The sequence below is a fragment of the Neomonachus schauinslandi genome, chromosome 1, assembly GCF_002201575.2.
Source record: "Neomonachus schauinslandi chromosome 1, ASM220157v2, whole genome shotgun sequence".
In the NCBI taxonomy this organism is placed as follows: domain Eukaryota; kingdom Metazoa; phylum Chordata; class Mammalia; order Carnivora; family Phocidae; genus Neomonachus; species Neomonachus schauinslandi.
In genome coordinates, this window is record NC_058403.1 from 136,694,568 (window position 1) to 136,722,295 (window position 27,728).

Consider the following 27,728-nt stretch of genomic DNA (forward strand, 5'->3'; position numbering starts at 1 on the left):
ACTTAGGAAGCAGTGCTTAATTCCAGATTAATAAAATACCATATTAAGACACTTTCTTACTTTCTCCATTAAGAATCATATTTTTCAATGAGTGATTTCATACAGTCCTAATTTCAAACTAGGTAGAGTAAAGCAACAAGAAAATTTTAGCAAGACCTGACTCCATTGTAGCTGATATTAAATAACCCCAGAAAGATAACCAAATTTCCATTTGAGTTAATCCAAAACATACAAATTTATTAAGCATTCTGGCTGAAAGAGACTGCATACCAACAACGTGGCTCTTATCTGATAATGCTGGTCTGCTTGCTTTTAGGAAAACATTTTAGGAAAAAATGTTCTTGTTCATTTAAAGAATGGTTTTATTTTCATAAAGGCTAATTGATAGCTGGTATTGCATAATAGTAATATTACCTATTATGTTTTTCAAAGAAGAAAATACACATATTTGCCCTTTAAATTACGCTCCTAAAGCAAGCACTTAGTTCCGATGGCTTACAACTTTATTATGGTCTTCGATAATAAAGAAGCTCTTTAGGTTTCTTAAAATAAACAGAAAGCCTGAGATCACAACAAAAGAGAGAGGGAAAAGGATACTGTTTTATTTCATCCACAAACAAGGGAGTCTAACGTAATAATTTTCTCAGCTGAGTCCATTAACATGCACTGAGCATTATGTGTGTATGGAAGAGATTTCTTTTGCAAATAGCAAACTACTGTTAGTTTCTACACTAGGAAGCAAATGCTGGGAAGCAAAAACTCCCTCCTCCACTGGGAGGCACCTGCAGTTCCAGCTCAGTATGCAAGGAAGGATCTTGGCTTCTACAAAATCAGCTGAAAAGCTGGCTTGGTTTAGAATTGTCTTGGACTAAGCCTGGATTCTTAGCTCAGTCCTGGAGATGAGCTGACTTGGCCTTGGGCATTCTACTCAACAATAAGATGGTCTGGACACCTTGGACTCTAGACCAGGGGTCCACAAACTACAGTCCTTGGGCGCAAGCTGGCCTGCTGCCTGTTTTGTAAATAAAGTTTTGTTAAAACACACGCAACCCATTTGTCTGTGTGCAGTCCATGGCTTTTCCTGCCACTGGGGCAGATCTGAGTAGTTGGCAATGCCAGAGATCTTTATGGCTCATTAAAAAAAATTGCTGACCCCTGCTCTATAGGAACCTGGGATGGATGCTCACTTCTGCACTCTATCTGGAACCAACCCCAGGGCAAGAGAAACCAATGGTGTTACCCACTTTTACACCAAGCTTTGACACTTTGGTCCATCTCAGATGGGCATGTTCTTTGAGATTGTATCTTTGGAGGCCTTTTTCTAGTGGGCGGATGATCATGGAGTATAGAGCCACCCCCGTGCTGCGCTTGATCCCACACCATTCCGTATCGGGGTGGGGGGCACTTTCTTTAGGTTTTGCAGGGTGGCCTGCTGCTGTCTGAAATCTGTGCTCTCATGGGCCTGCACCTGCAGAGACTTATACTTCATTCCTTCCGGCTGAGATGCCCACTCTTCGGTAGACATGAAGGAGTTAGCTAAGCTTGATCTGTACCAATTTTCCACAGAACAACCAGGTTTATGACGTAGAATGGGTGAGACTTAAGTGGGAGAGGATTTTGGCTGGGTTGGCAGCACAATAGAAAGGGGGTGGGTATGTTTTGATGCCTGTTCATGAGTAAAAATAGGAGGAAATGATGAGATGTGGCTCTGAGGCCCTCCCTTCTTGGTGTGAATCTTTCTGGTTTGTTCCGGCACTCCATCTTTTGGACTGCACCGAGAGTTCCAGTGTGGGTGGGTAGAAGGGCAGGGCAGTGATGCTGAGAGAGGCAGTGTATGGTCCTCGGGAGGCTTCCAAACTTGCAGAAGGCTGAGTGGAGCTTTATGTCACTTCAGTTTCTGAGGTCTACAGGGGAATGGATTCTTGGAGAAATTGTCCTGCATGTTTAGTCTGTCATGACATGAATGGATTATCAAAGGTCAAGCTGTACCCATGACACACAGAGGTCTATGGGTGTCTGCCCCGCTGTCACGGGAACCACAGGAATGGGGATGGGCTTGGTGCTATGCTGGAAGGTAGGTAGCAGAGATTGTAAACTGATGGCCCCTGGGTTCATTCTAGTCAGCAGACGTATTTTAATGGGCCCATGAGTCTTTGACATTTTTATAAGTTAGTTGCTAATATTTGTGAGGGGGAATATTTCATTTAAAATCTGGATTTCCAACTTCTTTTGAAAATTTGAAATCTCTGGGCATTCTGGGCTTCATCCCTACTTGTCAGTGATCACCTACATTGGGGGAATGGCTGTTCTTCAGAGAGAACCTGAGCATTCCAGTTTTGTGTGGTGTTTTCCCTTACACCCAACCTGTTTCTGACATTAGTGTTATTTGCCTGGCCCCTGGGGCCTTTGAGTTTGCAACCCCTGCTCTCTGTGTTGCACAAAGAATTCATGCTATTGCAACCTTATCTTCCTTGGTGGTCATTCTGTCTCCTTTGTCCCTTGCTAGGAGTTTCTACCTCATTTAGCTGCTGCAATCTAACCATATTCTGTTCTGACTCTACTGCTAAATGGAATAACAGCCCATTTGGAGGAAGGTGCCTGGACTCTAGTCATTAAGTGTGTAGAGCCATTTATTATATTGATCTAAGTGAATGTAAAGAGTCAACATGTCTAGTGTGCAAGGATTATCTCAGGATAGCTAAAAACTAGCCTTTTACTGTGAATTATCATTTCTTCACCATAGGTTTCTGGTGATGATGCATCTCATTGTTTCTGAAGAAGATGAAAGCTCATTTGTTGGGATGTATTCACAGGGTGTATCTGCATTTAGTAATACTGGAAATAATTGTTGCTAAGACTCTGAGGTTGGTCTTTTAGAAACCCTCTATTTCTCTCTAGGTGGCACAAAAATGGAGACATGCAAAGAAAATTTTAAAAAGTAGATACCTGTCATACTGTTGGGAGTCATAGGTTAGTAATCATTCTGGACCTTTTTTTTCACTGACACCTCCTACAAAGAAAAAGACAAGAAAAAATACCACAGGTTATAACCTGTATTTTCCATAATGTTTTTGTTTCAAACAATATCACATGCATTAATTAGCTTGAGGCAATTCATTACTCTCAACTCACAACTAGGGACATTGAAGCATTGGTGGGCTCTCTGATACGTGTAAATTTACAAGATGTTTTAATTATAATTTTAGGGTTCCTTCTATAAATACATCTTTAACATAATATTTTATTCAAGATCACATATCTATTTTTCCATCTCAAGCCGGCACATTGACTTGCTGCTTTTCCCAAGAGTGGCTAGGATGGACTAGCATCTTCCGTCTAGATCCTTGCTTCTCCAAGTGAGGAGGGTCAGTCTCAGATTCATGCAGTGGCCTCCAATCCCTGCTTCCAGCTCTCCCTGAAGCCAAGCTGTGCCCCTCCTGTCCCTTTGAGGGTTTGGTTCCTCAATCCTTCCTGAGCGAAACAGTTCCTGTGTTTACAGAAGCTGGTTCAAGTCAGGTTTCTGCCACTTGCAACCAAGAGTCTTGACTGATAACACTGATATTAAAATAAAATATTCATACAAATGTGTCAAAATAGTTTTGGGTCCTTTTTATGACTATAAAATTCCTGTTATGTTCTTGCTTTACCATCAAGTAAAAAAAAAATCTTTGTTTTCAAAATTTCAATTGAATAGGCATATGACCTACAGAAAGGTATTGTGTACAAAGTAGAAAGTGCACAGGAACAAGAGAAAAAATCTGATTAAGGCTTTAAAAATATTGTCACCACAAAATTTAGTACTAACTTGTCTCTTCAGTACTGTTTTCGTTTAGGATTATGATTACCATTACTATTACTATATGATCATCATTGCTAGAGCATTAATAGTATACTAGGACTGCTATTGCTGTAGTACTTTGGAATTTGGTTGTATTGAGTGCTATTTTCCTTCAATGCCCTCTAGAGTTTTATAATATAATTGCTGGAAAGTCCAAAGTGGGCAGGTGTCTGGGGCCTCTTTTCCTGGCTGTCCTATGACATAGCGTGGGGTCAGCGAAGCGCTCTGTACTGAGGAGTGGACACAGAGAAGGTCCTCCAGAGCCTGGGGCTCACTAGCTGGTCGTGGGGTCAAACGAGAGAACAAAGTCCAAAGAGCTTACAAATAAAGAAAGCGGAGTGTGTGTGTGTGTGTGTGTATGTGTGTGTGTGTGTGTTGGTTAGGGAAGGGAACAAACTTGGTGAAGGCTTTCACTGAGTAGGTCCGTGAGGAGGAAGGTCAGGTGGCCATGTGTTAGAAGGCAGCTCTCCGTCCCGGAAGGGCTGAGTCACAGTCTGCACATCATTCGTTCAGCAAGTCCCACCACTCACGGGCAGAGAAGAGTCTTCAGTTAGACCCTGCGTGGTCTGCGTCCTGGGACCCTCCAAGGTGAAGCTCCTCTCACAGCTTTAGCATCTCAGCGCCAATTGAGGAGGAGAATGGCACTCAGTATAGTCTCCTAGGCAAGCTCCACTGGAATGGAGAACATTCCTTTTACACGAATCATTCATTTCTTTGGTCGGTCAGTCCAGAGGCCCTGATTGACGGCCCACTCTGCTCAGGCAGTCCCCCAGGCTTTGCCCAAAGACAACACCTGGGCCTGTCCACCAGGGGCTTCTAATCCAACAGGGAAAGAATCATGTTAAAAAATGCAAAAATGTATGCAGTTTTTCCCTTAAGTGTCTCTTCAGAGCAACCTGGGTCACAAAGTGGGCAGAGGTCACTTCCACCTGGGACGATCTGGAATGGCTTCTCAGTGGAGGTGACTCTGGACCCAAAGGCTCTCGTCTTCGCTAGGCCTTTCCACGGGTCATGATTTAGTGCTTTCTTCTCATGCTTGTGCTTGAGGCACAGGGACCACTCTGGGTAATTCTTTTAATTAATGCTGTTTTAAGGGGAGTTTGAGTATCTAATCAGAGTTTTTAAAGCTGCACGGCTACTGAGCCAAAGCAGACTGGTCAGAGGACTACGGCAGGTCTAGGGAAGAGATGAAGGTGACTAGAACTAGGATGGTGGCAGCAGAGGGTGAGGGACTCAAGTAACATTAAGGAAGTAGAAATAATAAGACACTGGGATGGATGCTATATGGGCATTTAATACTGGGATAAACACTGGGGATACAAATAGGTTAAGATAGAGGCTCTTGGCCCTCAAGGAATTTATAATCCATTTTACAAGCTGGCTGGGAAGGCAGAGCCTACTGGCCAGGAGCAACTAAACATACAAGCCGCATATGCGGTGTGCCAAGAGGTGGTGCAGAGAATCACTTGGAGCTGCGCCTTTGTCTGCCCACTTAGAACTCTCAGTCCAATGCCATGTCCCTTGGGTGAAACCTGTTCCTCTTGGAAGAATGGAAAAATGGGCATTCACCTCCAAAACACCTAAAATGCATTTATATTTAAAAAAATACAATTGATGGAGAAGTTGTTATTGAGTTTCTGAAACTGGAAAGCAAATGGAATTATTACAAAGATGTAGGAAGTAGGTCCAGGGACTCTGGGAGACACTGGGCTCCATGCAACATACTGTGAGCTCAGAGGCCATCTTGGGCTGCATGGACGGAAATGTAGCCCATAAGACAAGAGCCGGCCCATGTCTGGGCTGTTATATTTTAAGAAAAAACCTCAAGTAGAATGTCCAGGCTGATGGAAACCACGTCTTAAAGAAGTGTGGAAGAAAACCTAGAAAAGGGAGCAGTCGCATGAAGGTTAGGGGACGGTCTTCGAATATTTGAGGAGCTGTCATGTGGAAAGATTTGAGCGTGTCAGTGGACAGAGGATGGCTGGAGAGATGCTGCTGGGGACTGCTGAAGGGACAGGGGACTTTCTCTGCTCGACCTTAGGTGCAAGAAGGTGCACATCTCCAGGCAGGAGAAAATGCACAAAGGTGCACCTTCTCCCGACCTCGGGCTGCTCTTGTTCTCAGGACAGATTAAGCCTCTCTTGAGAAAACCAGAGTCTTTATTCTGCAACAAAGCAGGTGCCAGGTGTCTGATATGGTTCCGGGGACGTGCTAAAGGCCTGCTCCATGCCACGCTTCCCTTTAAAGTTCTCCTCTAAAGCTTCATTCCTTTAGCTCTATGGATCTCAACTGTTTGGGGGGTTCTCGTCTACTCAAACAATATAATGAAAGTTACAGGCCCCTCCCCTTGAAAGATGGGTAGACAATTTGGCAAACATTTTTAGGGGATTTGTGGACACCCCCCAACCCATCTGTAGATGCCACATTAAGTTTTGGTGGTAGGCTTTGATCATTGTTAAAATGCAAAAGTTCATGGAAAAGACATACACTGATACAAATACAATCTATTGAATAGAATAAAAAGGAGATGTGCTGTTAGGAGTTAGTTGGACAGTGAGGTAGTCAGGGTCAGGGTCCTCAACAAGAAAGTATGGAGTCAGGACACTAAGATAAAACAGCACTAACATCCTGTTTTGCAGCTTAGACAGGACCACACTAGCATTCTGCTTTGCAGCCTTTGCAGAAATGACTTCTGCAAAATGTCCTAAAATAAGACTATTAACCACAAAGCATTTGTCACTATCACGGCAAAGGGGCAGTTAAGACATAAGCTCTCAGATGTCAGCAAAAGAAGACCATCAGCATGTGGACATTAACCTAATGTGTGGACAGATACATGACCAAAGCCCTGATTGGCCCAACTCAGTACACCCTGATTGCTTAAGATAGTTCCGCAAAAGAGTTCATAAAACCCCCTCAACTTAGAAACTCCAAGGGCAACCCTCTTGGGTCCCCTCTGTCTCTGGGAGCTTTGTACTCTTGCTCAATAAACTTTGCTTTGCTGCCCACCACTCTTTGTCTTTTCTCTCTTCATTCTTCCAAGTGGCGCGACCATGAACCGTGGACACTAAAGGCAGAGAAATCCTGCAACAGTGTAAGCTATTTTTGGTCAGGGGCAAAGCGAACAGGACTTACAAGCAGTAGATCCCTTTGTGGGTGGAAGAAAGATGGGTTTCAGAGAAGCAAGGCTTGAGGCTAAAGAGGAATCCTCCAACCCCAGGATCTGGTCTAGGGCCACTCCATTTATTCCATCAGACACCATCATAAGCTCTGGATAATTTGAGATGAATTATTCATGTTGCCTTCCCCTGCGGGGCTTAGGTGAAGAACAAATCTGTACCTCACTGGCAGAAGAGTTGACCAGAGATGGATAAAAGATGTGTTTGGAGGCACCGAGGAGAGGGTGATTAATTCTATCTGTATGAGGAGGACCCACAGTGACATTTGAGCTTGGCTTTAAAAAATGAGCCAGGATATTTTCCAGGTGGAGAATAAAGAGTATGGCTCATGATCAACAAAAGAACAAAAGGCAGAGCATCTTGGCACAGGATACATGATTTGGGGTGGGGAGGGAAAAGAATGTGCCCAAGAAGGAAGCTGCAAATAGAGTTAGGGGCCAGATGGTGAAGGGTCTTGAAAGGTTTGCCATGGAATTCAGACTTCATCACATGGGAAATAGGGAGCTAGGGAAGGTCCTTAAGAGGAAGATAACTCTGCTGCAGTGTGGAGGAGGACTCCTCAGGGGGCCAACCCCTTTGGTGGCACCTCTTTGTGCGGGATCATTGCTACTTTCCTGTCTTGGTATTCAAGGTCGCCAAGCTAGACTAGGGCCAGAGAGAATACCCCTAACTCCATCTTGTAAAACCCCAGTGCAGTTGCCCAGACTGCACACCCTTTTGTCCCCTTGTGTCTCCTTTTTCCCTATAGAAATGTCAACATTAAAGGGACAGCTGTAAAAATTACCCCTTGAAAAGTCTTTCCATATGGACCCAGTGAGTCATTGCTTATACAGTCTGTACATAATTAACAGGAAACCCCACATCCCCCTCACGTCTTTATAGCAACCTTTTCTGAGGGGGATGTTGGTGGCCTTTTCAGGGCCATCTTTCTTAATGTGCCTCCCCTTGGCTCTCTCAGGAGTGAGGGTACCAGAGTATCATGCGGCCTGATGCATCAGAAGAGTGAGGTATATAGGGCTTATCCGTTAACACTTGAGCAGGTACTTCATGGGCTGTCCAAGGAAGCCATGAGTGCACTGGGGGGTAGGGTGGGGGTAACTTTGATGGGCAAATCTCTTGATTCAGTTCAAAAGGTCAGATGCCTGAATGGCAGGTTACCACAGACTCTAAGCTGAGACGATTAACACCAGGAAGGCTCTCAAAGGAGGACACGCCCACCCTCTCACCTGACATTGAATAAACATGGATAATCCATTTTTCCTAAATAGAAGGATTTTAGAGGTCCTGGCCATATGAGTGGAGGGCAATGCCTGGGGATGTGTCTTGAAGTTGTGTTTACCGGCAAGCAACCCTTTTTTTTTTTTTTTAATTTATTTATTAGAGAGAGAGAGAGTGAGAGAGAGAGCGCAAGAGGGGGAAGGGTTAGAGGGAGAAGCAGACTCCCCGCCGAGCAGGGAGCCCGATGTGGGACTTGATCCCGGGACTCCGGGATCATGACCTGAGCCGAAGGCAGTCGCTTAACCAACTGAGCCACCCAGGCGCCCTGCAAGCAACCGTTTTTACTAAGTTTATTTGGTATTGTGGGACATTGAGCACTGCTGGAGTTTATGGGATGGGGCCAGAGCCCCCTGCCCCACTCTGTCCCCACCCCTGCCATTACTCTGTCTGTGGCATCTGGAAACACAGCTGCATGAGGGCAAATGGCCACCCCTTCAGAGTGGTCTGCACCTCATGCAAGGAGGGCAATGAGGGTGTGGGTCTCCATTGGGTGCCTTGTGCCCCCATTTTGAACATCCTCTCCCTTCAGGAGTTTCCCTTTCCAGACTTAATTTTACCTTTTGGGAATTTTCTTCCCTTTCAGGGTTACCTTTCATGGTCATTTAAATTTGTTATGGAGAACAACGAAGGTTGGGTACCCAGATGAATTTATCCCCAATTCTATAACTTCCTAAATCAGCCCCAGCTGTCCTTTGCTGAGGCCTTTGCATTTTAATAGTAAATCTAGGTTCCAGTGAAGTGAATACATAATGGTTGAATTTATGATGATAGTAATAAGAGCTCAAATAGAATAGAGGCAAGGTGTATTTCAAATCATACCACACTGTGATCCACCTTTTCCACTTGGTAAGACTAACCCTATTTGGCAGTTTTGTGTAAGAAAAAATTGATAAGAGGAACAATTTTAAAAGCCAGCACAGTTAGACTGGGAATGGGGCTGGTTAAAAGGGAACATAAGGCTGTGATAAAGATGTGGAAAAAAGTAGTAGCTCATACTTGTGTTGTGGCCCAGATGTTAGTCTGAGTGGATCACCTCTAGGGGCAGAAGGCAGGGACAGAATTCCTCTGCTGGATATGGTGGGCAAGCAACTAGGGCCCCACATAAGAGATATCAGCAAATGACTATTGAAAGGCAAAGCTATAATTTTCATTTGAGATTTTCGGCGGTCGCTGTAAGTGTTTTGCGTTTGGAGAGTGAGATAATACAACCAGGATCTGTGATTGAAATTGAGCCTAATTTGCTGTGGCTGATTTTTTTTGTTCTTGGTAAAATGATTAGCCTTGACTTCCACCCCACCCACCCCTTTTAATTCATATCCAACAATTGCTTTGTGAGGCTCATTTCTGCTCTTCATTTTAACTTATGTCCATGCCAAATCCTTGTCCTCTTTTCTCTCTCTTCCATTCTCTTTCCTTCTCTCTCTCCCAGGCAAAGTCACTATGGCATGGGAAGAGTGTGGGTCCTGCCACTTACCAACAGAATGACACAGGGGACATTCAGAGTCAAGAGTCAATGTTCTCAGGGTGGGGACAAGGTCATCCACCTCAAAGTAAAATGTTGACCCATGGTAGTATTCTTCCATCCTTGCATGCTAGGTTTTGGAGCCATAGCCTGAATAAAATCTTGTTTTCTGCTCTGAGGACTAGGTGGTAGGCAGTGGTAGGAGTGGGGTTCTTGGGCTCAGACTGAGCTTTAAAACAAAAAAGCCCCATGTGAATCTAAAACCATCTGTTACATTCACTTTATTGTCACCCTGGATAGAACTCGGAACAATTTGTAGCCACATAATGTAGTGATAGAAAAGTCAAGAAGAAGAAACCAGCCAGTAGAAGTTTTATGAGAATCAACTTGATTGCCGCCTAGGTTTACAGCACACTTTCCTCCGAGCTACCTTTCTCTGCAGGTGGACCATCATCTCTGAACGTTTCTCGGAGTGGAAGCTAGTCTCTTAGGAGGAAGCAGATGGGGGGTTTGAGGAAACGTCTGACACAGTGGGAGAAATAACTTCAACAGAGGCCCTGTTGGCCAAAGCAAGCTGTTAAAACTGCTTCTACTGACACCTGGTGGAGAGTAGGGTAGCTTCCCTGGGCCAATGAAAATAAAGTGTGTGTGCTTCTATGTGTGTGTGTGCGCGCGTGTGTGCGTGCGCATGTGTGTGTTGAAGGGACTGGAAACGAATTCATCATGGCAGGAGAATTAAATAACTCCCGAGGAATGAGGGCACCACGCAGAACCACCAGATGCTTGAATATATAATTGTGGTTAGGTGACTCACTAAGACACGTGCGTGAAAAACAACAAACGAGAATGTGAAAATAAAACATTAGAACTGAAGCAAACGATTTATTATTGATTTCTTAAAAGTGTTTGATGATGAATTAGACAACAACAAACAAGAACTCGCTTTCTCCGCCCCGACCCCCCCGCGGACCCTGGACAGCTGTTGACAGAGGGAGCATCTACATCCCAGGGAGATAGGATTGCTCAGACTGAGCTCAAGCTCTGCTGCCTCAGGGAGCTCCTTGCAGATTTTTAACCCTCAGGTAAAAAGAATCATCTTCTCTAAGGAGGTGTTGTGAAGACTGATTTGCTCCTAAAATTCCTTGAAGATGAAAACAGATCTCCTAACAAATATTGTTATAATTGTTTATCACTTCTTAAATGCTAAATGGTGGGGGAGGGGAAGGGGGACTATGTTACAAAGTTCCTACAGAAAGATACTTCATAAACTTTACATTGTCTCCATTCTCCCCTTCATTGGGTTCCTGTTTGATACTGCTTGATGAAGGTCCTTTGGGCGAACTTTATTGCTAAAGACAATGGTTTCTTGTGAGGTGTCATGCGCATAGTACAGCGTGCACAGCTGGGTTTTGCCTTTGAACGATCTGTTTTAAAGGTGGTTTTCAGGAATGCACCGGAGCAATTATTCGTTCAAATTTGTAAGAATGAATCCATTACATGCAAGTCATAAAGGAAGGGCTGGGGCATTAATGAGAATTTAAGTTGTTATTTCAAAATAACTACAGGAACCCTAGGGAAGGGTTGAGGTCGGGACCTGAGGTGGACAGATCTAGGTGGGAGATAAGAAGGAAACGCGCCTGAAAGATTCACGTAGTTATAATTTTCTTCTTTTTTTAAATTCCCTGATATTTAAGTTAAAGTTAGAATGTATATTTCCTCAAATGTGCTGGCTCAAATGTATGATTCTGAGCAGAAAGTGTATATAAGTCCATATGTCCCTCCTCCTGGAGTTAGTGATTCTGGGATGCAGAGATCCCAACTTTCTCAGTTCATGACACTGTAGTGTTTTAGTAATTTCTTCACAATGACCCCAGGTCAAAAGAAACAATGAAACATTCTATTTGTTAAGTAATAAGGTCCAAACAGCCTAATAGAAGTATTTGCGTGGTGTCTGACAGTCATTGCTGTGTTTCCCTTGAAAATTAAAGACATTCCATTGTGTAACTATGGGTCTGCCATGGCACTCCCAGGGTGTCTTGGTACAGAGTTTGGGAACCATGGTTGTAACAGTTTCGGGAATCAGTGAAAAAGTTCAAGGCTGGGGTTTACATGATCTCTTTCCACCCTTCACTCTTTGTGAGGCCATGGCCACATAATCTGACTTTTCCGTTTAATGTTGCTAAGCACGTCAGCCTGACTTAACTACTGTGGAGTAGAGAATAAGAGAATGAGATGCAGAGTGAGGCCTTTGCAGGATTTAGGCCAGTTTTGGGAACAAACAAGATCTGACCATCAGTCAATAGAGTTTCCTGAGCCCCTATCACAGGGGCAGTTGTGATGAAGTCTCTAAAAAGTGAAAGAACACAGTCCTTGCATTGCTTAAGAAGGAGAACGCTGTAAGTCGCATTTTTCACTGGGAGTTACAGGGATGCCAATGGTGGCCTGGTCATAAGTCCTTGGGTGAAAACCTGACAGATGAGCATCAGATGGTAAACATGCCTGAAGAGTTGTATGAGTATCTCAATAGATCTATAGGTGGCAGGTCACCTGCTTTTCCATCCTGTTCCCTTTCTGAGTTCTATGTGGCCATGAAGCCACATGTAAACTAAACTAGTGATTCTCAAACTTTGGCAAGTACCTGGAGCGTTGTTAAAACAGATTGCTGGGCTCCACCCGCAAAGCTTCTGATTGAACCAGTCTTGGGTGGAGCAGAGTATGGAGCTGAGGGTCAGCATTTCTAACAAGTTCCCAGGTGATCTGACTATACTCTCCAGGGATCTCGTGTTGGGAGCCGCCAGCCTACACGATTTGGGAACATGTGAGAGAAATCAAGGTGCCACCTTGGTAGGCTGCTCTGCCACTGGGCAGGAAACCCCACTTCTCCATTCCTGACCAGCACAGTCGGCCTTGTCGAGAACGTTACAGTGAAAGGTGCTTACCAAGGTACCAGCTCTGATGGTAGACAGTGAGCTACCTTCTCCGAAAAGGCCACTGTGTTTTAAATGGGCACCCTCGAGTCAGAGACACTCAAGTCTTATAGTATTAAAGTGACAACAAGACATGGTATAGGAAGGAGCTTTGCATTTCCAAAGAGGTTGGCTTTGCACTCTGCTTACAGTAAGTATGGGGCTCAACCATGGAGGCTGCAGGGAAAGTGGTTCTTAATCTCAAGAAGGGGGTTCACAGCAGAATCGGCTGAGAAGCCTTGCTCACCTCACCATCTCCAGGGCTGGGCCCAGGCCTGTGTACCTAGAAGAAGCTGATTCTGTTGAGAATTTCTGCTCAGGAGAGAAGTGCTTGAGTATGAACACAACTGTGGGGGTAGGTCCCTCTACTGTCACTCTCTTATCCCCTGATGCCATTCACCTGCTGCTGTGAGTCCCTGGACACAGCCCTGCTCTATTATGTCCTGTTTGACTTCACAGGCCTGTAGAGAACTCTCTACCCCTACCTCTTGCCATCCTTCCCAGTGGTGGCAAAATCATGCCCAGTGGGGCTTATCCAAAGCACACTGATAATCAAAAACCATTAGCTATGGACCGGAGAATACATTTAAAAAGTGGCGACAAATCCATTGCACCTTACCAGTGGACTTCCATACTCAACCCACACTCACCTCCCTCTCCTGCCCAGGTGCTTATTTCCTTAGCTTCTCAAAGTGTGGTTCCCAGACCAGCAGCATCAGCATCACCCGGGAACGCATTAGAAGGTAGATGTTCAGGCCCTACCCCAGACTCACTAAATCAGAAACTCAGGGTGGGGCCAGCAGCCTTGTTTTTAGCAAGCCCTCCAGGCGCTGAATCTGGTGCCTGCAGGAGTTCGAGAACCACTCACTGCTTTGTAGCATCCCTGCACTTGCCTGACCATTACCAAGGATCAGAAGCTAAAAGTTAGGGACCGCCCTCCTTCCTCTCCCCATGCGCTGGCCCAGGGAACAGCACACAGCAGGTGCTCAGGAAACTCTTGTTAGTGACTGGAGCTAGGGCAGCTCTGTTTCCTGATCAGGAGGGAATAAACACTCTGGCCCTGGCCTGCCACCTCCGAGAGGGTGCCAACGCGGCATCTAAATCATCTCGCATTTCTTCTGGGTTGTATTTTCCATATTTATAAATCAGCTTTCCCTAAATTCCCTCCAAGATTTTTACATTCCTTCCAGCTCAGGAAGCCAAAAACAAGATGCTGTGGTTTAGCCAGTGTGTTTCCTGCTGGTGGCGGGAGGTGGGGGGGGGGGGGTGCGGAGAGGAGGGCATTTCTGCATGTTTCTTAAATTCCATCCTCCCAGCATTGTGATTATTTTCTGAACAATAGAATGAGATTGCTGATTCATGCTCAGCTCACGGCGGCTCCAGGCATCTTTTCTTCCCTGCTGTACTTGTGCTGATACAACACAATAATGTTCTATTCATCCCTCTGAATTAGAAATGCCAACAGCTCAGATATGCAACCGAGGGGTCCCCCCCCACCTTATTTAAAGGCTTCCCACAAATAACCTATTTTGAAATATTATATGGCATTCACTTTGAGCCATTTGGCTCGGGCAAGGATGGTTAGACCTTATCTTTTCACCAGCTGCTCCTTGCACAATGCCAGGCGCACCATAACTACACAGTTGGATGTCTCACATACTCACTTCCCGAGGTTCAAGCCTTATCCTTCTATTCTGCCCTGATAGATGACAACAAGCCCTCTGTCAAGTGCGGGGAGAAAGCCCGGCTCTCACGTTCAGGCTCATGTTCGGATCCAGTCAAAGAAGGGGACTGACGTCCTCAAGTTCCGTTCCTCAAATTCATGTGGCCTCAGCCTGTTTGCACATTGCCTCCTGTTCTGGCCCTGGCCCTCCCGCAGCCGTGAGGTCTCTGGTCTCTCTGGAGAGCCACACAGCTTTGCCAGGGGTGGCCGGGGCCAGCTGTGGGGTTTTGTTTCCCAGCTGCAAAGTTGAACCAGTGAGACCGCTTAGAGCTCCTAAAACACGAATGTCAACCTGAGCTGTGTATCGAATCACCTGGGTGGCTTTGCAAAGTCCCAGTGCCCAGGCTGTATCCTCAACCAGTTCAAACTCAGGCCTCAGTTTTGTAAAGCTGCCCAAGAGGTTCAGATGTGCAGCCAAGGTTGAGCACCACTGCTCTGAAGTGGCCTCTAAAATAGCATCTGGGAGGCCTCCCTGTTCTGTTCTTTCTCCCTCTGGATCTCCTTTCAACATGGCAGTCCGAATGGTCCTTTGAGAATATATAAGTCAGCAGGTGAGCTCTCTGCTTGAAGCCCTGCTGGGGCGCCCATCATCTGCCCCATTTGACTCTCTGTCATGGTCTCCTACTTGCCTCCCTACTCCAGCTTCACCAACTCTTTGCTGTTCCTGGAACATGTTATCCTTGTCCCCACCAGAGAGCCTTTGCACTGGGATTGTTCCTCTGCCCAAAATGCTTGACCCCCGGACACCTGCTCAGGTCCCTCCCTCACCTCCACTAAGTCTTGCAAACCTTAACCTCTCAGGGATGCCTATCTTGACCACCTCACTCCCTGCTGACTTGCACCTTCCCCATACCCCTCATCCTGCTCTACTCTTGCTTCCCCCACAGTATGTAGCATGTCTTAACACGCTGCACACTTTCTTTTCTTCTTCTTGTTGCTTATTGTTCTGTCTCCCTGTGCTAGGAGGTCAGCTCCTTGAGGCCAGTGGTCTTGTTCACTGATTACCCCAAGTGCTCAAATAGTGTGTGGCACATGGCAGACCCTTAATAAATACTCGTGAATTGAAAAACGATGTTCTCCTCCGTAGGTGGTAGTGGAGACGGGGGCTGAATGGAGGAGGGAAGGCTCAGGCATGAAGAAAGTGAATTTTCTAAAAAATGACAGATTTTGAGGGAACATTTATCATTTGATTCTAATTACAAGTCAAGGGAAGGGACCTCCAGGCAATGTCTAGGTTAAAAAAAATCACAAGGAGACAGAAAGCAGATGAGTGGTTATCTCGGGTGGGGCAGTGGGGGTGTGTGGCGTGTTGGCGCAGGGACGGGAGTGACTGCTAATGGGAGCAAGTGTTCTTTGGGGGTGATGGAGATGCCCTAAGATGAGATTAGGGTGAGAGCTGCACGACTCCATGAAAATACTAAAATCCACTGAATTGTACACTTTCAGTGGGTGGACTCTGTTGCGTGAATTATGTCTCAATAAAACTGTTAAAAATGCACACTTAACTGAAGCATCCTACAGTGTCAAATCTAAAGCTGAAAAAGAAACATAGGCTGTTATTATTTCTTATCAGTCATCTGGATTTTCCCTGGCTTGAGTTTGGAATCGGAGCTGGGAGAGCCTTCCTTAGCCCTCATGGGCTGCCAGAGACATCTACTAGTCCGTAAAGAAATGCAAACAATATTTTTGAGCAAGGTTTAACTCAAGAGTAATTTATTTGGATTAAATGCCTTTCCCTTAATAACTTCCAAACCTCCCCAAATTCTGGTCTTTTTTAGGACCAGCAGTTTTGGAAAGCAAGCAGCCTCTTGGTGTGAAACTGAGCTTAGTATGGATTGGACACTTTTGAACTTGTAATGCCAAGAAAGACTCTAGCCATGTTGACATTTACCGTCTACAGATAGCCACTTGTCCCACACATCACAGATTTCTGTTTGTCTGAAGCTATGAACTGAGATGCTGCTTGGCTAACAGTCCTGTGAACCTTCTTTCAACTCACTGATGTTCTGGTTATCTAGTAACATGTATGGAACAATGACAGCATGTGATGATTAAAATGATGGATAGAGACAGCTCAATGAGGACCATTCTCCCTCTCCCGGGGAGCTCAACAGCACACTCTGTTAGGCTAGGAAGGGCGAAACCTTCCTTCTGCTCACCTGCCCATTTCTCTGCTCACAATCTTGACATGAGCTTGCCCAAGCACAGAAGGTCTGGTTGAAATGTCAGGAGGCTGCTCAGAGTCCTGGCTTCAACCATTTCACTAGGCAGTCCCTAAGATGTGAGCAATGCTGTGATATAGGAAGATTCTTGGGGACTGTTAGGTCTCCAAGAAATTCCTGAGGACATAGCCAATATCTCATCAATAGCCAAATTGAAGGAAGAGACACTCACAGTTATTTTCTGCTCATTGATGAAACAGAGGGTTAGAGAGACAGAGAAACTTGCCCTGTATCTCCCAGCTGGGGAGAGGAAGAGTTGGGATGCCAACCCAGAGCCAGTGCTTTTGATTGCTGAGACACTGCTTCCCACCCGCCATATGCATATCACTCAGCTGGGTGCCATGATGGGCGCAGGGATGACCAAGGCCTCCTTGTTCCCTCTGCTAGCACTGTCCAGCGCAGAACCTAACGATTTTAATTAGAGGATGTCATATTTGGTACTCTAGTAGAAATGCAAAGGGCCATGGAAGTGAAATGTGTGGGGGAGAGTTGCCAAAAAAACCCAACTGTTCAAAACATAGATGCTCTGCAAGTCATTACGCCATCCTTGCAATGGGGGTCATGTGAGTCTTCCTGGTCAAGACCCAGCATGAACTGAGGGTCTTTCAGAATGTGGGTGGGTGTTTGGGATAAAATTATTCTGACCATGCAATCTGGATGCTTGGACAGAGTATCTACATCAGCTTGTTTTAGTATCATTTGTACACTTGTCCTCTGGGAAAAAGACAGTATGTCTCTTACAGAGACGTTACGAAGATTAATGAGTTGATACAAGAGACGTGCGCATTTACCAAGTGCCTGCCACAAGCCAGGCCTGTGTTCACATCTCTGGAGTTCCTGTCTCTGTTACACATAGGATGGGGCCTTACGTGTAGTAAGTGCTCAATAAGTGTGAGTTGTTATTGTTATGTCTCATTAATCATAGGTTCTAGAAAATTGAGTACCAGCTACTAGGACTTAACTGCATAAGGTCCTGGTTATTTTGTTGCACAATGAGAGAGGAGCTGGCTCGTTCTCTTCCGGGGGTGGCTGAGGTGGGCGGAAAGGGCATAAGGGAGAAGAGTGCTCACTAAGTGTCATTGCTATCTGGGGAGAACTTGGTTTACTCCATGCATGGTTGTAGTTGACAAAAGGGCACAGTATTAGACATACTATTTGTCAGGGCACAACAATTTTTCACAAAATAGTTGGCAACATTAGGAAAGCATGGGATTTCCATTCTCTAGCCTGATATTGTGTAAAAGATTTGATAAGAGGATAACCCCATTCCCTGAGGGAGCAGCATTTGTAAAACTGACTCTTTTAAGCAGTATTGAAACAATTAATGAGTACATTTCGGGTGTTCTCTGTTGGGACTTCAACCAATGATTTCTCTGTGAGAGAACATTTAAATCAATATTTTTCTACTTCCCCTCAAAAACATAGTTTTGGTCTAAAAATGATAGTTTTAATGGATGTGATTTGGTACACTTCAGTTGTACCATCTCTAGAGTCATGAAAATGCTTATTGTAAACAAGACCCACTTGCCTACCCATTTTCTTATATGAAAGACCCTGGGCCTTGGTCATCAGCTTGCATTGTGGATTTTACCGGCCATAGATAGGAATGAATCACAGGATTTTCAGGAGAAATAAGTTCAAGTGATTGGAAAACAAAGATTTCCAGAAAAAGAGAAATCAGCCAGTTTCTAAAACACCAAATAAATGAGATTCTCCCATGAAATGCACAAATGTGTACCAAGAGCTACCGGGAGCTCTTCTTAGCTCCAGCGCAAAGGCCAACTAGATCCAACATTGGCCTTGGCTTTGTAGTAAAATCTATAACAAATATAGAGTTTCTCTTTGTATTTGATGAAATTGAACAGAGAAAAAAAAGAATATGATATTTATGTCAACATGTTAATATATTACTCACCATGTACCTGAACATGTCTATATGGTTCTCTCAAAAGTAAGGATTATAATGATGGCGGTAATAGTGATAGTATGTAACATTTATGGAGTGCTTACTACGTGCTTGCCATTCTGCCAAGCGTCCTACATACACCGCCTCCCTTATCACTCTCAACAACCTATGACGTAGGTGGTCCCATCCCCATTCCACAGTCAGGGAATCTAAAGTTAACAGATGTGACCCCTTTGCCCAAGGTCATAAAGATTTTTAAATGGGAGAGCCAGGAATTGAAGCCAGGTCTTGTGGATTCAGACTTTAGGTTGTAAACCACTACACTTTCTGCCTTTTACAAGAATAATAGTGGTTACATGCATTCATAGCACCTTTTTACATAAGTTACATGATCCGATGTTCACAACCCTCATTTTATTATATCTTTTTACAAATGAGGACACCGAGGCTCCTATGTTAAATGTCTAAAGGTAAAGACTGGAATATGGGAAAATCAAAGTTATGTCCCCTGGCCCCTAAGCCAAGTTTGTTTTTGAAGAATCTGAGCTTAAATCTTTTCTAAGTGGAAGGTCCTGACCACGAATTGTCGATATTGCTACCTATGTAGTCAAAAGCTGAGCAACAATTGCACCTTTGGGGTATTTTAAAAAAAAACATACAATTTCTAGCTCAGAATATTAGGCAGCTGAAATTTTAATATCTGGAACACAGGGTTTGGACAGGTTGACACAAATGATTTGAAAAGTTCACTCGTGATGAATCTGAAAGTCTCTCACATGCCCAGCACAGCGTTAGCGAGACACACATTACCTAAGAAGCAGGCAGACATTTCTTGTTAGATGTGAGACATTTTCTGAGTTCAATAAAGGTTACGTGGTTGTTCAGAAAATTAGAAGTTCTATTAATAATCACTGCTCCATTTGATTGAGGATATTGTTCCTATTATTCTGTAGTTGAGTTCAGGAGAATAAGCCTTACAAATACACCAAGTGGGGAGGAGTGTGTGAAAATGAACTGCCCCTGAGTCCTGACCCCTCTTATGCCACCAGGCTCCGTCCCATATCGATGCTGCCAGAAACGTTTATAAAGGGCTTACCAATGAATAGTTCCTTAATAAAGGAAAGGTGCTTTTCGTGAAATGCTAAGAGACAGCTGGAAATGGGACACTGGTAGTTGCTCAAAGGGAAAGTTTGGAACAGTACAATGGACAAAGCCGGCTGACTGCTCCTTACAAAAACGGCCGACTTTCCAACCCAAAAGCTGAGTGCTGTTTGGTTACCAATTGCCCCTAGCTCCAAAGCCACCCTTCTATTCTCTGCTCTGTGTCTCTGGGGCCCGGACTTTGCAAACTCTTTCCCACAGTCCCTTGCCCGAGGGCATTCTATTCGATTCTGCCACGAGGAGGCACTAGAGGGAGAGGGGAAGGTGAGAAGAGGGAAGGCACTTCCCTCTTTTTCATGCCCCCCCCCCCACCCCTCGTGAGCACCTGCCGGCAGCAGCTACTGGTGGGAACCTCCTATGTCTTTGGCCATTTCCAGAAGCAGTCTCTCTGTACCCCATAGAGGTTCTAGCAGCAGCTGGTTGGAGCCCTTTCCCAGCGCTCTGAGAGCCAGCTCCCCAGGACAACTGCCCTGAGCTGGAGCCTAGTAACCATGTCTCTAAGGGTGAGAGCTGCCTCTCGCAGCTGGGTTTCTTCACCTTCCTTCTTGCTCTTTGGGTGCTCCAGCCCCGGTGCAATAACCAATTGCTTGTACCAGATCTTTCTGGCGGTTGCCTGTGGATGGCATGACCCGGCCTCAGGTTGCATGTTGGCAGCAGGTGCAGTTCCATGACACATTAGAGGCCCAGAACCAGCGGCACTGACTGAATTCAAACATGCTCCTGCGAAGTGTGAGAAATTGTTGTTTCCAGCCAAGAACTGAGCGAGGGGTGAGAAATGACAACCCCCGGAGCTGAAGGGTAGTTAGAGTGGAAGACTTCAAAGGGTTACGTTTCTTAAACTTTTTTTTTAAAGCATAAGAAGAATACCTGTTCACATGGAAATGTTTGCAAACACAGAAAGTATAAAGGAGAAAAAAAATTGAAACCTGTCCTAGAGTTAACCACTGATATTTTGACCTATTCTTTCTAGTCTTCCCCCATATTGCTACAGATTTTAAAAGAATTGTTATTTTTTTTTTTTAAGATTTTATTTGTTTGACAGAGACACAGTGAGAGAGGGAACACAAGCAGGGGGAGTGGGAGAGGGAGAAGCAGGCTTCCCGCGGAGCAGGGAACCTGATGCGGGGCTCGATCCCAGGACCCCGGGATCATGACCTGAGCCGAAGGCAGACGCTTAACGACTGAGCCACCCAGGCACCCCAAGAATTGTTATTTTTAACTGACACTTGGTCTCTAGTATTTTCACATGACAACGTGAGGAACTCAACTCCCAGAGGGATGTGATTTTGCCTCATTACAAGGACAACTTGTCTTTTCTGCTCTGGGACTGGATCTCTCTAGCAGGGGCTGTTTACCTCTGACCCAGAAACTAGACAATGGCCAGGTCTATAGGTGCCCAACTCTGGTATGCTTGTTATGCCTTCTCAGTGGGGATCACAAAGTAAATAAGAAATCTGTACACATTCAGGAGGAATGCTTAGTATATTATGAGTGGGCTCCTGGGGTGAGTCTATGAAAATTTTTGAAGGAATATAGAACACAATAGTCTGCTCTGTAAGGAGTGGCATGTTTGGACGGAGAGGTGGGACAAATGTGGTACCAATTACCCTGGTCCGTAACACATATTTGGTATTTGGGTACTTCTGCATTCATTCATTCATTCATTCATTCACAACTACTTCCCAAGTGTCTACCAAGGCAGGGCAGAACACTGTGCTATTTGCTGGATACATGGATATGACAAAGTTGCTGTCCTTTCTCACAAAATTTATAGCAATAAGAATCAAACTCCAGAAAGAAGTGATTAGAGGACCAAGCACGTAGCCTCATGTCACTTTTCTTGACTAATAAAGCATCTTATTATTACACCCATTTGTCCTTGGCTCATTCACAGGTACACCTGTCACCAACCCCTTGGACTCTTGAAAAGTCTTTGGTTTTGAGATTTGTTTCAATAAATTGGCGGGTAGTATTAACCACCTGTTGGTCCAAAGTTTCAGTCTCCATCTGCCTTAAAATTATTTATCTGGTAGAAAATATAACCATCATGAATCTTTAGGCTTCAAGTAACATAGCATTGAAATATATGAAGTTAAAAACTGCAGAAAGTTCAGGGCAAAATAAATGGAAACACAACAGTAGTTGAAGACTTTAACATACCTTGCATTCTGTGAAAGATTAAGTATAAAACAAGAAAGAATATCAGAATATTATTAATAATGTTAATCTAGCATTATTATGAAATTTTATACCTGAAAAACCTAATAATTACAGAATAATGGAAAGAAACCCAAATAATTATAAAATGTGACCAGTATGTGATAATCTTGCCCAAAGTTGAAATATTTGAGGCAAAATAATGTTTCCACAACATAATCAACTTAGAAGTTTTAAAAAAGAAAAAGAAAAGCAGACACATACAAAACGAAAAACTGCAAATGCTTGAAAACCAAGAAAGTCCTCCCCTAAAAAACTCAACTCATCAAGAGGATATAACAACTACAAATATATATGCACCCAACATTGGAACACCTAAATATATAAAGCAAATTGAACAGAATTGAAGAAAGAAAGAAATGAACAGCAATATAATAACAATAGGGGACTTTAATCTCCATTTTCATCAATGGATAGATCACCCAGACAAGAAATCATGGGAGAAAATTTCTCAACAATGTGGAAATTAAACAATATGCTCCTGAACAACCAATTAATCAAAGAAGAAATCAAAAGGGAAATCAAAAAGTACCTTGAGATAAGCAAAAATGGAAATACAACATATCAAAAACTTATGGGCTGTAGCAAAAGCAGTTCTAAGAGAGAAGTTTAGAGTGATAGCTCCATTAAGAAAAAAGAAAAATCTCAAAGAAACAACTTAACTTTATACCTTTTGCTATAAACTTTTGGTTAATCTACTTATAGTTCTGACAATTTTATCTTTCAAAAAATCAACTCTTGGTTTTGATGATATTTCTATTGTCTTTTTAAAAAGATTTTATTTATTTTAGAGAGAGAGAGAGAGAGAGAGAGCACACAAGCAGTGGGAGGGGCAGAGGGACAGGGACAAACAGACTGTGCACTGAGCACAGAGCCTGATGCAGGGCTTGATCCCCTGACCCTAAGATCATGACCTGAGCTGAAATCAAGAGTCGGGTGCCCAACCAACTGAGCCACCCAGGCACCCCGCTATTGTCTTTTTAGTCTCTACTTCATTTATTTCTGCTCTTCTCTTTATCATTTCTTTCTTTCTGCTAACTTTGACCTTAGTTTATTCTTTTTCATTTTCCTTGAGGTATAAGCATGGTGATTATAGTTAATAATACTGTATTGTACACTTGAAGTTTGCTAAGAGAGTAGATCATAAGTGTTCTCGCCATAAATACACACACACACACACACACACACGATAACCATATGAGGTGATAGATATGTTAATTAACTTGATTGTGGTAATAATTCCATAGCATATACATCTATTAAGTCATAACATTGCACACCTTAAAATCATTTACAACCCACATATATATAATTTTTATTTATAAATCATACCTCAATAAAGTTGGAAGAAAACCCCCAAATACATCATGTATTTAACACTAAGTATGTTAGAAAAAGAACTCAGAGTAAAGAAAAGCTGAAAGAAGTCAGAAAGCTTATTGAGTTAGAAAATACAGTAACATGACTATGAAGAAAGATATCCAAAAGTTAACTCTTAGGAAAAAACAAAGACAAAACAATAAATAGGTGAAGTATCAACTGACCTAATTAAAAAAAGAGAGAAATAGTAATTCACAAAATTAGGAATAGAAAAAGGAATTAGTTACAGATCTGAGAATTAGAACAATTATAATAGATGACTTTGAATAACTTTGTGCAAATAAGTTGAAAACCCTGATTAATTCATTTTCTTAAAAAATATAAAGTAACAAAATAAAAGACAAGTCCATAGAGACTAGTAATCACAGAAAAAATTAAACACTGTCAAAGAATTACCCTACCCTTCCCTGAAAGTACCAAATCCAGATGATTTCATGTATGGATTATTTCATAGGAAAAAAAAAAAGCTATGTAAACTTTCTTAAAGCACAAAGAAAAAAAAAACATTCCCAATGATTTTTGTGAAACCAGTATGATATGATACCAAAAATATAAAAAAGACAGCATAAAAAAAGAAATCTGCCCCGATGACTTATTTATATTGATGGAAAAATCAGTAAATAACTCTTGGAAATTAATCAAAAGAACAACAGATCAGATTAAATGGAGTATTTCCAGGAAAACAAGGATGGCTTAGTATGAGGAGCACTAAAATTGCTAATCATAGTAATAAGTTCACTGAGTAAAAAAGTATTTGATCTTGAAGGATACCAAAATGGAATGTGATGATATTCATTGCTTGTTCCTGACAAATTAAAAACCCACAGAGAAGCAAGACTATATGAATATTATCTTGACATAATATTAGATATGTGCAAAATTTGGGAAAGAAAAATGAGGGGGAATTAGCCCTATCACATATTAAAACATACTATCATGCCTTCATGATTAAAACAATGCAATATTACTACATGAATAGATAACAGATCAATGGAACAGAATAGAAGTTCAGAAAATAAAGAAAATAAAGTTTAGAAATCTCACTATATAGAAACTGAGAATATGATAAAAGCTGACTTATTGAAGTCATGGAGTTGGGGCAACCAATAAACCACCTAGGACCAAAAGTCAATGTTGAATCTGTAACTCATACCTTATACTTTATAACTTGGTTAAATGCCAAGTATAGGAAAGATTTAAATGTAACAAATGAAAGTCATAGAAAAAAACCATGTGAGAATTCTTTCATAGCTTTAAAATGGGGAGACTTTCTAACTATGGTGCAAAATATAGAAACTACCACAATCTAACTTTTTAAACACCTGTAACACCCATATCTTGAACACCTATAAAAGGAGGTATGTAAAAACATCAATATCCATCAATAGGGACCAGGTAAGTAAAGGATCTGACGGTCACCCAATAGAATGCTATATGAGTGTAAAAAAAGAATGATGGAACTCCTTATGAGTTGATACTGAATAAACTTTAAGAAGTACTGTTAGGGACGCCTTGGTGGCTCAGTTGGTTAACTGGCTGACTCTTGATTTCTGCTCAGGTCATGATCTCAGGGTTGTGGGATCAAGCCCTACATCGGGCTCCTTGCTTAGCAGGGTGTCTGCTTGGGATTTTCTGTCTCCCTCTCCCTTTGCCCGTCCCCCCACTTGCACGCTCGCATGCTCTCTCTTTCAAATAAATATATAAAATCTTAAAAAAAAAAGAAATATTGTTAAATGAGAAAAGCAAAGTGCATAATGGTGTATATGGTATGAGACGTCTATGAACACAAAGAGAAAGAATATATAGGTGTGTATACAAAGGATATCTATGCATGGACAGGACACCCAAGAAATGAGCACCATTGCTGGCCTTGATGATTAAGGGATGGGGGTTGGAGGGAGACTTCACTGCAGTCTTGTTATTACCCTTTAGATTCTGAACTATGTACAGAATTTAGTATCTGTTCAAAAGAATGAGATGATACAATACAATGAAATGAATACTGTAGAAAGGTAGAAAAACTTGCGGGAAAATTCAGAGGTAATGCATACTTTACAAAATTGTTGTGAAGACTAAATGCAACAACATGACAGAAATAAAGTGTTCTTGATTTTATATCTAAAATCTTCTTGTTTATTAAGTGTGACTTTAAAGGAGGAGTTATAAATGCAAGTGCCCACTGGGGCTAGACATTCATTCATTCAGCAGATATGTATCAGTGTGAGCTCTGGGATATGGCAGTGAACAAACACAGGGAAAAAAATCCCCTCCTTCATCAGCTTTCAGTCTAGAGAGAGATGGCACAGGCAATTAAACAAGCAAATGTCCTATCGAACATTAAACCGTGAAGCGGGCGTGCAGCCATCATTAGTGAGGTCAGGTTAGATGATAATGGGGGTGAGGGATGCAGGCCTGGCTGTTTTCTTTACAAAGGAAGCAGCAGGAATTCTCATCCAGGAGCAGACTGTCCTGTAGTGTTGTGGGAATAATTTTGCCAGAACTTCAGATTTTCTGGAGGACATCAGAAATCCAAATTTGTACTTGAAATCTCTTGATTTTTAAATCTCGACTCAATTTTTAAAGAAAACCATCGCATCGTCCAAATAAAACACATGTAGCTGGCCAAGGCTGGCCTGGGGGATGGCCAGTTCAAATCTCTAAAGAAATGAGATTGAGTTTTAAAACAAACACATCAGAACTTGTAAGCCCTGTCATCTAATGAAGATATGCATGTTTTCCATTTCTGCAAACATTTCTGGAACTCCTCATTGAGAACCAGTGGGCTCTTTAGATCCATTTTTTAAAAATTTTTTTTGGTTCCTCATATAAGAAAATCTGTATCATTTTGGATTTAAATCTTATTTGGACCAAATGCTATTACTCAGCTTGATTCCTAACTTTATTCACCAGACTTGATTCTTTATAACATTGGGTTTTTCTAAAAATCAAATTTACTCTCAAAAGATTGAGGATGCATTTAATAATATACTCTTGCCTTTGAAGGCAGTCCCAAAGAGGAGTTGTAAATCATTTAGAGTAAGGGCAGTGTCACTAAAATAAATATGTTCCCTTCTAAGGTCACTATTGAAGAGGATGGCACTTAAGTGTGTAGGAGTCAACACAAGGGTTCCAGTTTCACAGGCATTTAGGAAAATGCTCAATAATTTGGATTCAGTTGATTGTTATAGGGCGTTGTTTTGTTTCAATAAGAGCTCAGTTCTTTGGACCCGACTGCATGCTATGAGGCCGTTCATTCTAGGGATCCTTGGCATCCATATCCGCCCAAACAAAGGCTCTGTGCCAAACACAACCAGCACATACACCATTTTTATTTTCCTATGACCAATGGCTTAGTTTCTGTGGTTGGCTAATGACATTAGTCATGTAGAATCACAGTGAAGAAGAATACAGAGTTTTTATGAGCCTGTGACAGCTTGGATTTTCCTCCCTAACAACATGTATGAATCAGAAGCCACAAGTTTGCATTTTAGAAATATCTGCGGTAGTTAAGAAACACACACTGCACTTGTTGTTATTATTATATTCCCCTAGAAATCGAGTGTCCCTGGGAAGAGTGTGAAAGTGGTATGGAGGTGTCGGCCAAGATACTGACTGCAGCGATCCCATTGTTGTCAAGTGCTTATGCTTCCTTTGCTCTTAGTTAATGGAAAATCTGCACAATTTTCATCCTGTAGGCCTAGAACCTATGCTAAAGCAGAATATCTAAGATCAAAGATGTCATAACTGTCTGTCCATCTATCTATTCACCCACTCTCTCTCCCCTCTCCTTCCCCACTATATTCTCTCATGAAATATTTGAGTACCTACACCGATTACCCACTTCTAGGCACACAGTATGAAACAGAAATAATACATGGTATCTGTCCTTATGGAGCTTACTGCCTTTGGGGTTAGAACAGACACTAATCAAGTTAATTATGCAATTCAAGGTAGAATATAGCTCTGTTAAGTGTTATAAGGGACAGACTAAAATGCAGGCTTTGACTTAGTCAAGGAAGTCTTAGAAGAAATGATGAGCGGGATGAGATTCCTGGAAGTGCCCCCAGGGATGAGATCAAAGTGTGAGTAGGGGTTGCCCTCGTGAAGGGGGACAGAACGGCAATCCCAAGCATAGGGATAGAGTATGCATAGCCTCATTCTCTGAGCGGGGAGAGAGCCTGGCCCAGGTAAGGGGTGACAGAAGGCCCTTGCAGGCTGAGGAGTGAGGGTAGGGAGCATGGGATGAGATGGAGCTGGGGAGGCAGACAGGAGGCTAACCAGGCAGAGCCTTTAGGTCATGGACATAATTTTATATTTATCCTAAATTAGTATAGTCTGAAGGCTCTTAAGTAGAGGAAGTGGAAATGATTAGATTTGCCTTTCAAAAATTGCTGTG

At 42.9% G+C, this 27,728-nt stretch overlaps 1 protein-coding gene across 1 annotated transcript in view; it reads right to left on the bottom strand.

Annotated features, from left to right (window-relative positions):
• The window catches only part of THRB (thyroid hormone receptor beta), a 208,373-nt gene that overhangs the window by 99,517 nt on the left and 81,128 nt on the right, over positions 1 to 27,728 (bottom strand). Inside the window, exon 2 of the mRNA XM_021678718.2 lies at positions 2,947 to 3,010. Within this exon, the coding sequence (XP_021534393.2) occupies positions 2,947 to 2,968 (22 nt within the window). The 5' untranslated portion in view covers positions 2,969 to 3,010. The remainder of the gene's footprint in view (positions 1 to 2,946; positions 3,011 to 27,728) is intronic.